At 38.7% G+C, this 15,859-nt stretch overlaps 1 protein-coding gene across 2 annotated transcripts in view; it reads right to left on the reverse strand.

The window, feature by feature from the left end:
• Positions 1 to 15,078, reverse strand: part of LOC5577057 — a 38,311-nt gene extending 23,233 nt beyond the window's left edge. Inside the window, exons 1-5 of one of the 2 annotated variants that reach the window (XM_021857536.1) lie at positions 14,913 to 15,077; positions 13,930 to 14,850; positions 8,560 to 8,781; positions 8,448 to 8,501; positions 6,998 to 7,612 (exon numbers count right to left, since the gene is read on the reverse strand). In XM_021857536.1, coding sequence (XP_021713228.1) covers positions 6,998 to 7,612; positions 8,448 to 8,501; positions 8,560 to 8,781; positions 13,930 to 14,850; positions 14,913 to 14,922 — 1,822 coding nt within the window. In that variant the 5' untranslated portion in view covers positions 14,923 to 15,077. Of the gene's footprint in view, positions 1 to 6,997; positions 7,613 to 8,447; positions 8,502 to 8,559; positions 8,782 to 13,929; positions 14,851 to 14,912 lie in introns of both variants that reach the window. The other variant, XM_021857537.1, reaches the window with a different exon arrangement.
• Positions 15,079 to 15,859: the final 781 nt, after the last annotated feature.

Consider the following 15,859-nt stretch of genomic DNA (forward strand, 5'->3'; position numbering starts at 1 on the left):
TTTGCCACGCGCTGACAGCTTGAGTACCGGTCCTCAAAGTGTCAAATAAATTTTGAAATCATCCACTACAATATGGCATCGAACAAACAATGAATAGATACAGTTAAAGGTTATCACTATAAATACTAATTTAGTTTTGTGAGAACAGCGCTATTAGCGTTCTACTACTAATATTTCTATTCTACATATTGAGTAAATTTAGAATGTAGTGAACCGCAGTAATTTCAAATTCTTAACAATTATCACAGTTCGGGATGAGACAAAAAGATGGCGCATTGGAATTTATTTTTACGAGACGAACATTAGCTTGACACAGGTTATTACTCTAAATTTCTGATTTCAAACTACGGTAAACAAACTCATGTTCATGAGAAACTTACTGGCAAAAGTCTATTGAAGATTTTGAAGTAGGAATGCAATTTCTTGAAAATTGCAATTACTTGAAGCATTTCTTATCAAATCTGTGATACAATTCGAGGGAAAATTTCAAGTTGCGACAATCGTGAAAGAATTTCAGAAAACTCAGAAAAAAAATCCTGACAGAATTCAAAGTTTGTGACTAAACGCTAAATTGGTGGCAAACTGTAAAATTGAACTATTTTTTTTTTCAAGTAAACAACAATAACTCCAAAACACAACTGATTATTGACGATTTCGAGATAAACCGAATAAGATGAATGTCGTGCATAAAGCATTAGAAAATGATTCCATGCATACATGAAATATCAATATTTCAACTGATCGTTTCAATAAATGAATTAGGTTTTGAAAACAATCATATCACTCAGTGGCGACTCGTAACCACACGTTTTGTCTGATCTACGGTCCTGAAAATGACTAATTTTGCATTTTTGCCTGATTTGCTGCTGAACAGGAATCGCTAAAGTAATTTCTCGCCGATTCCTTGCAGAAATTTTCTACTGCGACTCCCGTTTGAACTGACATCTGACATCTCTTTTCAACTGCGTACTGCGATCAGAAAAAAGCGCATTGTTGATCGATTTCTTGCAGAAATTTTCCATGCATCAAGATAGGCCGAGAAATTACTTGTCAGCAGCGAATCAGGCTTTAGATTACAGTGAAACCTCCATGAGTCGATATTGAAGGGACCATCGACTCATGGAAATATCGAGTCATGGAACAGCAATTCTTTGGAAAGCTGCTTCTAGGGACCATCATAGTAACCATGAAATTATGTTTTTAGTATGGTTCCATGAGTCGATATCGAGTCATGGAACATCGACTCATGGAGGTATCACTGTATAAAGCAAACAGTAAACGATAGAAATCGCTTATTTATTACTGCATGAATAGGTGGATTTGATGCTAGTAAATAGCCACTGATATCACTTGTAATCATTTATTATTTTCCAACAATGTTCATGCATTCACTATAGAAACGTGTTTTATGTATAGAAAAAGTTGACCAAAATCGTATGAAAAACAGTGCCAAGAGATAATTAATGGATAAATGTGTAGTTTATTTGTTAGCATTTCTAATCTAATTTTTTAAATGATTTCTAGCAAAATTAGTACTCGCTTTAGAAGTTCTGTACGTGTTTCTGACAAACTCTTTGAATTTTTTGGATGTTATTTCTAACCGTCTCTGGCTTATTCCCGGATGAGTTTTGATGATGTTCTTTCATAAGGCAAGTTTAGGATTCCTTCCATAGCCGTAAATGACTGCAGAAAGATCACTGGTAATTTATTCAGCAAGTCTGTCAGATAATTTCCTGGTTTTTGTCAAAATTTACCAAAATATTTCGGACAAAAATTCATCCCTAAGCCGCTTTCTAAGTTTGAGCTAGGTATGCTGTTCCGCTCAAGAAAAGTAAAAATTTCTGCTCAAGAAATAGTCAAGAAATTTCCTACAGTGAGCTCCATTTGAAATGACATTTCTTTTCAACTGCGTACTGCGATCAAAGAAAAATCGCAAAACTTTCCGATTATGAAAGTATAACCCAAATACTAAACTCTAGCGAGAAAAAACCCGATGTACATTCGATTTTTATAATTGTCTGGTTCAGACATAGCGTGTCACGAACATCTAATAGGATTTTTTGTTGGGTGTTTGAAGGTCCATTTCACGGGACACATAACCACAGGAAATCGACCAAACGAAGACCACTTGTGAAACCAAAGATTTACAGTTATCACTTGCGACGGTACCGATCAGTCTTGACAATGACTAAGGAAGGTTGTTTCTACGTTCTTCTTCTTTCTGGCGTTACGTCTCCACTGGGACAGAGCCTGCTTCTCAGCTTAGTGTTTTATGAGCACTTCCACAGTTATTAACTGAGAGCTTACTTTGCCAATGACTATTTTTGCATGTGTATATCGTGTGGCAGGTACGAAGATACTTTATGCCCTGGGAAGTCGAGAAAATTTCCAACCCGAAAAGATCCTCGACCGGTGGGATTCGAACCCACGACCCTCAGCTTGGTCTTGCTGAATAGCTGCGCGTTTACCGCTACGGCTATCTAGGCCCCAGTTTCTACGTTCTCCCTTCTCAATACGGCCGTTACCAAAATCAAGTCACAGGAAGACAATGTCCAGAAAAACGAAAAAGCTTCCATCCTCACATCGAGTCCCAATCGCTTTGCAAAAACGACACTCAGAGGATTGTATTTTTCCTATCTTTTTAAGATGATACCTACTTGGGCAGTGACCGGTCATCAGGCCACTTATTACCCTTATATTTCCTTTATTAAGATTCAGTATAGCCCGGGCTTTAGCTAGACTGGGTTTTATGAATCTTTTCGCTTGCTTGGATGTATCCATGGCGTTCCAATTGGATTCTACCATGGACATTTCCCAATTTTTCAGTTTCATCCTGAGAGTGCACTCAGGAACACCACATAACGGTTCAGGGCCGACAAAGCTCGAAGCTGCACCCTGTCTTGCTAGATTGTCGGCGATTTCATTCCCCTCAATTCCACAATGGCCGGGCACCCAGTACAATGTTACTTCGTTCCTACTGGCCAATTGATTCAGAGAAAGAATGCTTTCCCACACTAACTTTGATCTACATGTTAATGCCCTTAGAGCATTCAAAGCTGCTTGACTGTCCGAGAAAATACAGATCTTTGCAAACCTATAGTTTCTTTTGAGACAAACATTTGTACAGTCAATGATGGCTTGTATTTCAGCTTGGAACACAGTGGGACTACGCCCCATAGCGATTACCATGCTGATACCAGGGCCGAAAACTCCAGCTCCAGTATTGTCGCCCATCTTTGACCCGTCGGTATAAAATACAATAGAACCTGGACGTAAACTTGGTCCACCAGAATCCCAAGTATAGCGGCTTGGTTTAATCGCTTTAAAGGGAACATCATAGTTGGTCTTCGTTGTCATCCAATCTTCTATTGTTTTCATATCTGAATTTCAATTGAATTCCTTGATGATCTTCATGTGACCAATCAAATCACCATCTAGTATTTTATTAAAACGAAATAAACTGCAAGGCATTTTTTGCAGCTTGCAGTTTAATGAATTGATGCAAAGTCAGTATGTTAAGAAGGGCATTCAAGGCAACCGATGGTGTACTTCTCATTGGCCCTGTCATTGATATACAAGCAAGTCTTTGCAACTTGCCAGCTTCTTCTGAGCGGTTACCTCATTTGTCTTGGGCCACCATACCAGTGAAGCATAACTTATTTTTGGTCGGACTATTGCTGAATAAATCCAGTTCACCATATTAGGTCGCAGTCCCCAAGTTTTTCCTAGGGCTTTATTGCAGACCCATAGGGCATTAGTACCCTTACTTATGACCTTGCTCAGATGAGAGTTCCAGTTCAATTTCTTATCCAAAGTAACCCTTAGGTGTTTAACTTCTTCCGAAAATTGAATTTGAACTCCATTCAAAGAAGGCTGTATAAGCTTTACCTTTTTCCTTCTGGTAAAAGGCACGATAATAGTTTTTGAAGGGTTAACTTTTAACCCCTCTTTCCTACACCATTTGAGAGTAATGTTTATCGCAGTTTGCAACCGATCGGAAATCGTGTTATCAAACTTTCCACGAACCAAGATGGCCACATCATCGGCATATCCAATTACCTAAAAACCTTGATCTATTAAATTTCTAAGGAGTTCGTCTACTACAAGAGACCACAGTAAGAGCGATAACACTCCTCCTTGAGGACATCCCTTCGTAGATCTTATAGATATTTGCGCACCTCCTAGATCAGTAGAAATTGTGCGATCCTTGAGCATAGTCATAACCCATTCGATAACACATTATCCAAACCCCTTGCTTCCATGGCTGAACTCATAGAGCTATAGGATGCATTATCGAATGCTCCTTCAATATCGAGAAAAGCAACCACGGCTATTTCTTTGGTTTCAAGAGATTTATCGATTTTATTTAGCGACTGCAGCGCCGTAATGGTAGATTTACCTGATTGATACGCAAATTGGTATTTACAAAGAGGCATTTCTATTAAACTTGTTGACTTGATGAAATCATCAATTATTTTTCCATTGTCTTTAAAAGAACAGAGGAAAGGCTTATAAGTCTAAAGGCTTTGGGAGTTGTTTTATCCTTTCTTCCAGTTTTTGGAATGAAAACAACTCGAACCTTTTGCCACGCTTTTGGAATATATGAAAGCGCAACACTTGCTTTGAATATTTCGGTTGAGAGCGGACAAAGCGTCTCCTTGTTGCAGTAAGCCTGGGAAAATGTCATCATTCCCGGCAGATTTGAAAGGCTGAAAAGAACTCAATGCCCATTCGACCCTCGAAGGCGTGAAGATTTCACAAGCTTTCTGATAGGCATTTATCGACCATACATGCCTTGCCTCATCTGAGACCTGTTCTTCATCCGAATATGGGACCGATTCAGGGAAATGAGTTCTCATCATTACTTTCAGTGTTTCAGAAGAGTCAATAGAATAACTGCCGCCTTCTTGTTTAAGGCTAACTAGACCATTTGAATGGTATTTTGAAAGGACTTTGTGCAGCCTTGCAGCTGCAGGAGCGTTGTTGATGCTTTCACATACCCGTCTCCAGTCCTTACGTTTGACGTGCCTTAGTTCTCTGTTGTATTCTGTTAGGGCATTTTTGTATTCAACCCAATCTAAAGTGGTCTTTGTTCTATTGAACAATCGCCTGGATTTCTTCCTCAATCCTGCCAGCTTGTCATTCCATCAAGGCACATCCCTGTTAGATGACCTTTGTTGAATAGGACAGCTAGCATGATAAGATGAGACCATTTGGTCAATGATCCCATTAGAGGCGTTTTCCAGTTGTGAAACAGTCGTGAACTGTTCACCGTTATACGAATTCTTATTCGTTAAATGACAACGATAGAGATCCCAATTGGTTTTCTTTGGGTTTCTATAGCTTTCTGTTATTTCTGATCCAGCTTTAAAATCGAACCGGATTTGTTTATGACCTGACAATGATTCTTCATCAGACACATGCCAGTTCACAATATTCCCCGATAGCAAGTCGCTACAGATCGTGAGATCAAGAACCTCTTGTCGGATAGAGTTTACAAAAGTAGGAGTATCACCTCTATTACATATGTCTATGTTGTTAGACGACATGTAGTTTACAAGATCTTCTCCTCTTTTATTAATATCGGTGCTGCTCCAAATTGTATGATGGGTATTTGCATCGCACCCTATTATAAATTGGGCATTAATTTTCTTACAGTAGTTGACAAAATGAACATCTCCAGGAAAGTAAGCAGAAGCAATACATACCTCCGTTTTCCCACGGATAGTTGGCACCTATACTTTGATCGCAACAATGTCTCTACGGATAAATTCTGTAATTGAGACAAATTTTGTGTCCCTATTTACAAGAATAGCTGTTCGTGGTTTGGACTGAGTTTCGTCGTACAAAACTCTACAACTGCTCGAAGGGCAACCAAATACCATACCATTATTTACCCAGGGCTCTTGAATTAGTCCCACATTTATATTTTCCTTGGTGAACCTTCTGCTGAGCACTGCTGATGCGCCCTTTGCATGATGAAGGTTCACCTGGATAATTTTTATTCGATTCATATTACATTAACATGCTCCCACTCGTATCAAGCCTCTGATTTGAGGCTAAATATGATTATTTCGGAGAAGTACAAGGTCAACTGCGCAATTGCTCCGGGTAGCACAGTAAGGGCATAATACTGTGGAGGGTGCCCCGGTACTCCACAGGCACCGTTCACGGTTAGGTTTCTTTTGACCCCCCTAACCATTCATTCCTAGGCACGGTATGCTTTTAGCCGCATGACACCATGAATTAGGGGCCACCTGTATGATGGACTTATACCACCGGAACAGGCAATCCGTAGTGTTATTTCTAGCCTTGTTGCAATCGGCTACCGACACTACACGGCTATCTAGGCTATTCGAGTATAGAAGCTGATATTGAGGCCGAATAGCCGTCACAGCTTAGAAGTGCTTAGGCTCATATGAAATTCTATCACTATGAAAAATGTTTCTCAGCCATACCACTAATTGTTTTTTTTAACTTCTCAACTCAATATGAAAGTGTTTCCTTTCAAAGCATGAGTCAACTACATTTATGTTACGCTTTTTTAATGTTTTCTATGCTTTCAACAACGATTTCCTTAGGTGGCTCATATTGACCCACTGAAATTTTACTTCCAATTCAACAAAAACACTAGTTTTACAGAGAAATCCCAGGATAAGCTTAATGTTTTGTTCCGAATCCCGGGACAACCAAAACAGCCTGGAAATGGACACTCTAATTCAGAAACTTTCTCCATGGTATAGCATTAATCAATTACATATAATATCGAATGTTTAATTAAACGTCGAATAAAATTATATCAAAAATTTGTTAAATTAGGTTGATTATGTTGCCTAAAAAGGAACACCTAGTTATAAGAAATGAATGTAACGTAAATGATACTGATAAACACATGAAATGATACTGATAAACCCATGCATAAATGAAAAAAAAGTATTGCAATAGTCAGATACTAAATAAAGTACAATATAATTTAAACTTTCAGGTATGTACTCACATTCTTTATTCCTAACCGCCAGCCAGGACGTCGAAGATTTGGCTTTAGTTCTTCTACTGTTGCCATCAGCTGGTTCCTCAGAAGTTTTCTGCATCGGTGTAACCTTCGCAACACTACTGCTGGCTTTGGAAAACGTTCCAATCTTTTGCTCGGCTCGAGGTTGCGGGGAACTTGCTACAGTGGGCGTCGACCGCTTAGCAGCCTCGGGATAGGACAATTTATGGCTGGTAACCCTGCTGGTTGAAGAGCCCTCGTGTTGAGATGCCGTTTCTGATGGCAGCAAGTGATAGCTAGTGCCAAAATTCGTAGGTTTCTCGACTGGTTTGGAAACCGGTTTCGGCTCCGGCACCCAAGGTTTCTCCACATTTGTGAAAGCCTGCTTCATTGGTGAAGACTGTTTTGATGATGGCAGCTGATATCCGGTATCTTTGTACGTTGGTTTCTCCACATGTTGAAGAGCCGGCTTCAACGCCGGGGAGGGCCTCGACGGTGGAACCGATTGCGTTGGGAGCTGACGACTGGTTTCCTTGTTCAAATTTTGTAGAGCTTGTTTGAGTATATTCTCGATATCGTTGGTTTTGTGCCCATACAATGAAACGCTTGGTTTTTCCTTAGCTATAAATTGAAGAAGGATTAGAATTGAAAGCTAGAAAACAGGTAATATAAAAATACATTCGGGTTTTTAACACGGGGATGCTTAGCGCATAAAAACCTGCTCTAATTCAAACACATTAAACATAATCACCAAAATTTTCCTATTCACAACCCCGCGTAACCTCAAGAATTCCCAGGAATTCCAATGGGTCCTTGATATTCTCGGAACTTTTCAAAAAGTTTGTAAGAGGATCACCGATGTTTCCAGGGATCTGGAAAGATTGGGGGCTGAGGCAAATCTTGGTGGAACCCTAGGAGAAATTTTTCAAGGAAATCCTCAGGGCTTTCTTAGACTCATTACTGAAAGCATTTCTGTGAGAATTCTTGGAAAAAAATCCAGAAGTACTATAACGAAGAACTTTAAGAAAAAAAATTTGATGCAATTCCTGAAATTATTGATGAAGATTTTTTTAAGTAGGTATTCATGTATAAAAACATTTTTCATTTTATTGATGTACAAGGGTTCAGGGGCCATGTCTCCAGCATAAGTTTGGAAACTCACACCTCCATGTACCAAATCATTTATGCAATATTCAAATAGAAATTGCTGGAATTCGTAGTACATTTTTTAAAAAGAATCTCTAGAGAAATCCTTATGGAATTCTTGCGGTAATGACTTATAGGTATTCCTGGACGATTCCCTGGAGAATTTCATAAATCTTCAGAAAAATCTCCTGGAATATTCGAGATAAAATATTATGTAACATAGCCCAGACGGGTATCGATTTTAGGTTTCGATCAATAATAACCGCATTAATTCAAAAATTCGTGTACAAAACCTGACTACATCACATACCTTCTTCCAAATCTCTGCTTTTTCTTCGATCCTCTGTCGGAGGTTTATGACCATCTAAAACATAAAAATTCTCAATCAGGTGAAAATTACTCACACTCACGTTTACACCCACCAGGATCGCGTAGCTTCAGTTTGTCGTTGATGGGCAGCGTTTCCTGCGTCAAGGGGCCTATTTCCAACATATACTGGTACGCCATGAACATATGTTCCCGTACCAGCGGAATCATGGTAGGACTATCGAAACAGATGATCCATCGGTTTGCAATCTTCTCCAAAAAGCTAATCGTAGCACCGCATCTTCCGAACAGCTTGCACACCTCGTAATCCTTGAAATCTGTCGTGGAATAATAAAAAAAAAACACAAATTCATTTCATTCTTTTATAATAGGTTATGGTCCGAAGAATTTGAAATATGGTCTAAATGGTTCCGGAGTTATTCCGATTGTCTTGGGGTCTATCACTGACGTGGATGGCGCTGGAGGACACTTTTCTGAAAACAGACCATTTTTTCGTAAAAAAATGTCAAACAACTATTTTGTCATCAAGTTTTTAAAACATTTAAATATGACTGATTTCGGATACTGAAAATACTACTGAAAATTGCCGGTGCGAGCGCTTAAGTTAACCCCCTAAAAAGGTAGTTTTAACCGCACAATTTTTTTGCGTGTATGGGCACGACTTTGCTCATGAAAATCATAGTACTTTTCCAAACAATCACATGTTCTTATATTTTTGTATTTTGCTATAAGCTATTTCAACCATCATCTGTGGTAAATTTGTTTGAATTAATAAGCGTTTACATTGAACATTTTGATTTTAGAAAATCAATTCATATCTGGTCAGCACAGACCCTACATTTTGTTTTTGTTGAAAAATAACTAGGGAGACTTACGGCTTCGGCACCATTCGACTATTATCGGCAACCAAATTTCAAACGCCAAATACACAGTATTTTTCTATCAAAACATATCAGTGGAAACATTAAGATGATTCTTTGTTCTGCCCGCTTCCCGCTGGCGAGATTTCCGAGACTAAACAAACGATATCGCCGGAGATGTCATCAATTCAAATGAGCACGCCTCAAAATGCGACTGATTTGCCGAAGCGATTCACCAGCAGTTGTTATGGGAAAGTTGCCGAAGAGAGTGGAGGCTGCCGACAATAGTCACACTGACAAGGGATGTTCGCAGCGTTATAAAAACGTTTCCAAAAGCATTTTGACAAGTCTGTCGGAGTTAATCGATAGAGGATTGAGCAACGCATAAATGTAAAAAGACAAACACGGAATTTGTCTGCTGTTGTCCTAGAGAATTACAAAAGAAGCACGGCATCGGCTTAAGCTGCCGAGAATACGTAAGTTCCCCTAGTAGAATATGTTTTTATCAAAATCTTTCACCGTGGTGAGTTCAAGTACATTGTATCAAGGATGTTTTACATAAACTTTGGTTTGAAATTTTGTTTGGCTTTGTTAGAGAACACTTGGAAAAATGGTAAAATTCGAGAAATCTCGTATTTTTCTCTCCACATAAGACAACATTACGAAGTTATAACTCTTCAGGTGTTTTAAATAGTAATAAAAATAATACATTTTAGATCTACGAAAGGTTAATCCCTATTCTTTTGGATGGTTAACTTTAATTTTTGTTTTATGCATGTTTTTACGTAAATATAAGGATTTGTTTTTTGACCATTTTCAAATCGACCACGGCTGGAATTGAATTTTTAGTTCTAATACAAATTTTATATGCTTGAGTATAAAATTTCAATTTTAATAAGTGATAGTCCGATCAATTATCGTATCGTCTCTGATAAATATATTTTTTCAGAATTTTATTATGCACACTTTCTGACATATATCACATTTTGTAAAACAAAGTCGCTCAAAAATAACGCGGTTTGTGCAAGACTGATAAGAGATGTTTCAAAGAAATGTTACCAAATCAACACATAAATAATTTAATTATTCATTAAAAAATCGCAATCTACTCTCGTTGGGTACAGTAATCAAATGTGTAAAAATCAGATTTTTATCTTCACTAGTCTTGAAATGGCAGTATGGTGAAGTCGTGCCCATACTTTCTGGGACACCCTATAGGTGGCCAATCCACTATCAGCAGCGCTCGCTTAGCTTTTGTTCGTGTTTGACGTTTACACACTACCGCCACCTGTTAGGGGTCATCCAAAAATGACGTCCATCATTTTGGGGAGGGGGGGTCTATGAAAGTGTGACAGTGCATGTATTAGGTATTGGAAAAAGCGTGACAGAGTGGGGAGGGGTGGTCTACAAATCCCGAAAAATGATGGACGCCATATTTTAATCGTCCCTTAGCCCATCGGTCAAACACAGTAATTATACACGGAGAAATATGTTTACCTAATTTTTGAGTTTACTTTACCCAAAATTAAGTATATCGATTATAGTTTCAACCCAAAATCTCTCGGTTTTCTCTTTCTCCCACACGAATGTTGTCAAAAATAGAGAGAGCTACATCTACCTAATGGGGGTACTTTGGCCCAATAAGCCAAATTTGGGTAAATGCAATTTTTCTTATGCTTGAGTCGAAAGAACTCAATTTTGCGTTATATCAACCAAAAATTGAGTATACTTTTATAATGGAATTAAAGCCAAACTACCTAGTGGGGACCTTGGAAATTTAGCCAAAATTGAGTTATTGGGCTCAACTATGGGATTGCGTAGAAACAACCCAAAATTGAGTTGAATTCCGTTTCCGTGTAGCATTGCACAATGGACCGAATCGACAATTTAGCCGGAAAAAAGTGTTTTCTCTGTTCTCGTCGATTTTAGACGTTCGATTCTCTGAAGAAAGTTATTCGTAATTGAATTTTGCATCTTTTAAGAAAAAAGTTAAGGGCCCAGATAGCCGTAGCGGTAAACGCGCAGCTATTCAGCAAGACCAAGCTGAGGGTCGTGGGTTCGAATCCCACCGGTCGAGGATCTTTTCGGGTTGGAAATTTTCTCGACTTCCCTGGGCATAGAGTATCTTCGTACCTGCCACACGATATACACATGCAAAAATGGTCATTGGCATAGTAAGCTCTTAGTTAATAACTGTGGAAGTGCTCATAAGAACACTAAGCTGAGAAGCAGGCTCTGTCCCAGTGGGGACGTAACGCCAAAAAGAAGAAGAAGAAAAAAGTTGAATAGGGTGGCCCTCATTTAAGTTAAAATTGTGATTCAAACTTTTTTGTTTGATGAAATTTATGGCTGCGCTCTTCTGAAAACTTTTAGAAAATGTTATTTTGAACAACTTTGTCGAAGACACTTTTGATCTAACTCTTCATTTGAGCTAAGTAAATTGATTTTGAAAGTTTTAACTTAGGGTGGACCCAAAAAATCAGTTATTTTGATCTAACTTTTTTATTTTCAGTTTTACGTGAATGTGGTCTTCAGAAGAGTTGCAGAGGAAGTAAAGATACACATTTTTGCTAAACATCGCAAGCTTGTAACTCTTGTGATTTTGAAGTTATAAGCAAATTTAAGTGAAAAACTATGCAATCTTCAGATGCCCATAACTCATGGAGTTGGTTCGATAAAATTTTTCTTTTAGTGGCATTAGAAGGCCATACAATAGGCAAAATTTGCTGCAAAAACTGGGAGAACGTAATTTTTGTAAATTGAGAAAATTCGCTTCAAAAAAAAAAAACACTTAAAAAGCTCAAAATTTGCTTGTATCTCACAAGATTTTAAAGTTAACGGCATGCTTTCTTCAGCAAAGTTGTAGAATTTAACTAGATCTACAACTTTTTCATATCAAACTTTATGGAGAAATGTGAAACAAAAACTTGAATGCACATGAAAAGCACTTTTAATTAATTTATCAGTAGATCAACACTAATGCTCACATTTTGATATTCTCATTTCATCATGGTCCTCAATGCTCGAGCAGAGACGAACATCCTGGAGATGGAAACAATCAAATGCGCTACGACAAGGAAACGTAACGGATGAGAAACTATCGATACATTTATCAATTATAAAACCCCGTTTTCATGTTAACATTTTGTTTCTGTTTTTTCGATTCAGCAATCTAACAACCGAACCAACTCTTTTTACTGGCGCTGTCTTTCTTGTACATTTGGCATAGTGTCAGAGGTGGTGTACTGTACTGCCCATAAATGCATAACCGTCCCACGTGAATTTTCGTCAATTTTTAGTTAATTACAGAAAACTTCATTAAATTGCATGCACTTTCATGATATTATGAGAAAATAGTACGTTTGTTCTAGAAATGTTGAAAACAACATCGAACTTGGTCTGTCCCACGTTACTAATAAACGCATGTCAGTCTCGCGACTCAAGATATATATTTAATACAAGGAAAAAAAAGAATTGCTACTAGATTAATGTCGCAGTTCACAAGCAAAGAAATTTAAAGGAAGTTTTATTGATTTACGTCGATTTCATTATAGAAAGGTTCGAATAATTTCTAGATTGTATCATATTCATCATCATCATCATCATCATCATCAGAGTCATTCAAAATCGCCTTCTCTGCTAAGGTGATGATAAGGTGCTAAATTGATATGTTAATAAATGTGTTGAATTTTAAGAAAAAAATAGTTTTGTTTATGGTAATATATTCTGTGCCACAACTCTCATGACATAGTGTAAACAATATTTAGAAAAATTTATTAACAAGCATTTAAGAGCAAATACAAAAATCAAAAAAAGTCGATTTTTAAGGACCTTGTTTTTTGATTTTTTCTTTTTATCAAATGATTGTAATGAATAAAAAATTGTTTTTTGATTGGAAAAGTTTCTTATTCAGCTAGTAATGTTACTTGTGCGTCTTGTCCCGCTAACCCTACTGTAAAAATGTCCATAATATTGTAGAAAAATGTGCTGAATGTTTGTGACTTTCAATAAAATTTATTTTGAAATTTCGGCCTTCCGTGATTCGGCCTTCTGTGATTCGGCCTTTTGTGATTCGGCCTTTTGTGATTCGGCCTTTTGTGATTCGGCCTTTTGTGATTCGGCCTTTTGTGATTCGGCCTTTTGTGGTAGACCCATTCGGTTAAGTGCTCCCTCTGGCACTATTTAATGTATCTGAAGCTTGTGGGACCGCTTTAATTTTGGCGCCTGCTTGTGGAAGATCCCGGTGTGCTAAACGGTATTTTTTTTTTTATTTTAATCTTTTTAAACGTTTATTACAACTTGCAAGTATTTATTCACTTCCAAACAAGAATTAGTCCAAGTTACCCCGTATAAGAAGGATTTTAAAATGGATATCGATTTATGGAGAGAAATTTTCCTCTCACGTAACATCGACTAATGGAGATATCGAGTTATAGAAATATCGACTTATGGAGAGCACGATGTATAGGAATTTGAAGGGACCGAAAAATCTATCGAGTTATAGAGTATATCGAGTTGTGGAGAGTCGGCTGTAACTTTCAAGTGTACTGTACGATTATGAAATTGAGCCATTGTGAATAAAATACAAATTACAAATTAACTTACATGGAGGAACGTGATCCACTTTAACCGAATTCTTGCAAATGGCATACCGAACCACATGGTGTGGCGTCATTCGCGCCTTTCCCGGGGCCATGTACAGCTTCAGCTTCCTGCCGCTGATGACCGCATCATTAAAACGATCAATCACCAAATCCCTATCATCTGCCCGGTCCATACAGAGTGCCAGCGTGACCGTTTTATTCCCGGTGGGGGCAATCTTGAAATGCCTAACCGGTCCAATCGATTCGAAGTTTTCCTTGTACCGGCTCAGTTCATTGAACGGCAACTCCGGATAGTTCTCCACCATGACGAACGGCTTCCGGTACTTGATGTCCTTCATGTTATAAATGACCCGGGCGTGGTCAATCCGATCGTCCGCCGAAATCCGACACAACATATACGGGTCCCCATTCAGGATCATGTCCAAACGGAGCGCTCGGGATGCGATCTTTGGACCAGCGAACTGCACGTATGCCGCATAGCCAATCTTGACCACGAAACGAATCTCCCCGGCTTGCTCGAAATGTTCCCGGATTTCCTCCTCGGTAACACCCGCTGCGATATCGTCGATTCGAATGGCCGCAGCATAGTTCAGCTTGACGGGTTCCAGCACGTGGGAAACGCGAATCAGCTTACTGAACACCTTCCGGTGGTGCATATTTTTGACCGCTTTCTGCGCTTCCTCCTTGTGCCGGTAAACTACCCGGCAATGGTAGAGGTGATTGTGCGTCCTCCAGAAGGTGATGTCCTTTATCGCCCCGTACTGTTTGAACATGCTGTAATACTTATCGATGGGGACCTTGCCCGTGTTGCCCACGTAGATCTCGCAAGGTTCCGCCGTCAGAAGCTGATCGCTGCCGGATTCCGATTCATAGTCGTCCGTTTCGGAGGAGTAGCCCAGCGTAATCTCCTCCTCGGTTATCACTGCAATAAGAATATTCCTGGATAATGCTCCATCCGATCCAAACTTATTCAATTATACTTACGCCGCGGCATTGTGGAGAAGTTGGATTTCTAGTTTTATTGCGGAATTTCACGGATTTCCCGGTTTCCGGGGGAGTTTTCAACGCCAACAAAATCAACAAACTTGCTTGGGTCAGCTTTTTTTTGCTTTCTTCCCTCGCACGCTTCCATAAACAATCAGAGTGCGGTTTGCCGGCGTCGAGCTCTGCAGATTTTGACACTTTCAGGCGTAACATTTGAAAAGGGCTACACTTATTGCGCTTTTCCCCCCAAATCGAACAGCATACTTTGAAAGTGTGACACTTATAAGTGTGACGACAAAGTGCAACCTTGCGATCTGACAGCTTTTTGACAAAGAGAAATGTCATGCAAAGCCACGGGCTACCAAACTTGCCTTTGTCTTTCTCGTTTTTATTTTGGTTTTCGATCTTTAATCACCACCGAAGGGCAAGCAAGATTGCTAGTTATGTGATCTTTTTCGTTAATTCCATTGAAACAGTTTTTTTTTGAATGAATTTTCGAAATGATTAACAACCCGTTATTCGTATGGTCGTATCTCCGAAAACATTAGCCAATACAGCCTTTATCCAGTAATGGTTCGATAATGGTGTAGGGATTATGAGAGGTTAGAAGCAGAGTATAGTTAAAACAAAATATTTTCGGGAAAAAAGGAACTGTTTAACTAGTACTGAAAATGAAATCAATTCAGATCATAGTATGCATAGGTTTACGAAAGGAAAAAAGGGATCAGTTTGTTGATGTGTTTTGGGAAGAATAAACGTGCTTGTATAATGTTCATCATTGTGTGTGTTAATTATTTAGTCTAACTCAATGGATCATTAGAATACAGTGGAGATTCGCTCGTTGGGAGTCCGCTACATGGAATAACTCGATGGTTGGATGTTCGCTGGTTGGAAAAAAAAATCCTACTAAAAAGCACTCGAATGTCAGGAGAAGATGTCAAACTAAC

This window comes from Aedes aegypti, chromosome 1 (assembly GCF_002204515.2).
Source record: "Aedes aegypti strain LVP_AGWG chromosome 1, AaegL5.0 Primary Assembly, whole genome shotgun sequence".
NCBI classification, from domain to species: Eukaryota; Metazoa; Arthropoda; class Insecta; order Diptera; family Culicidae; genus Aedes; species Aedes aegypti.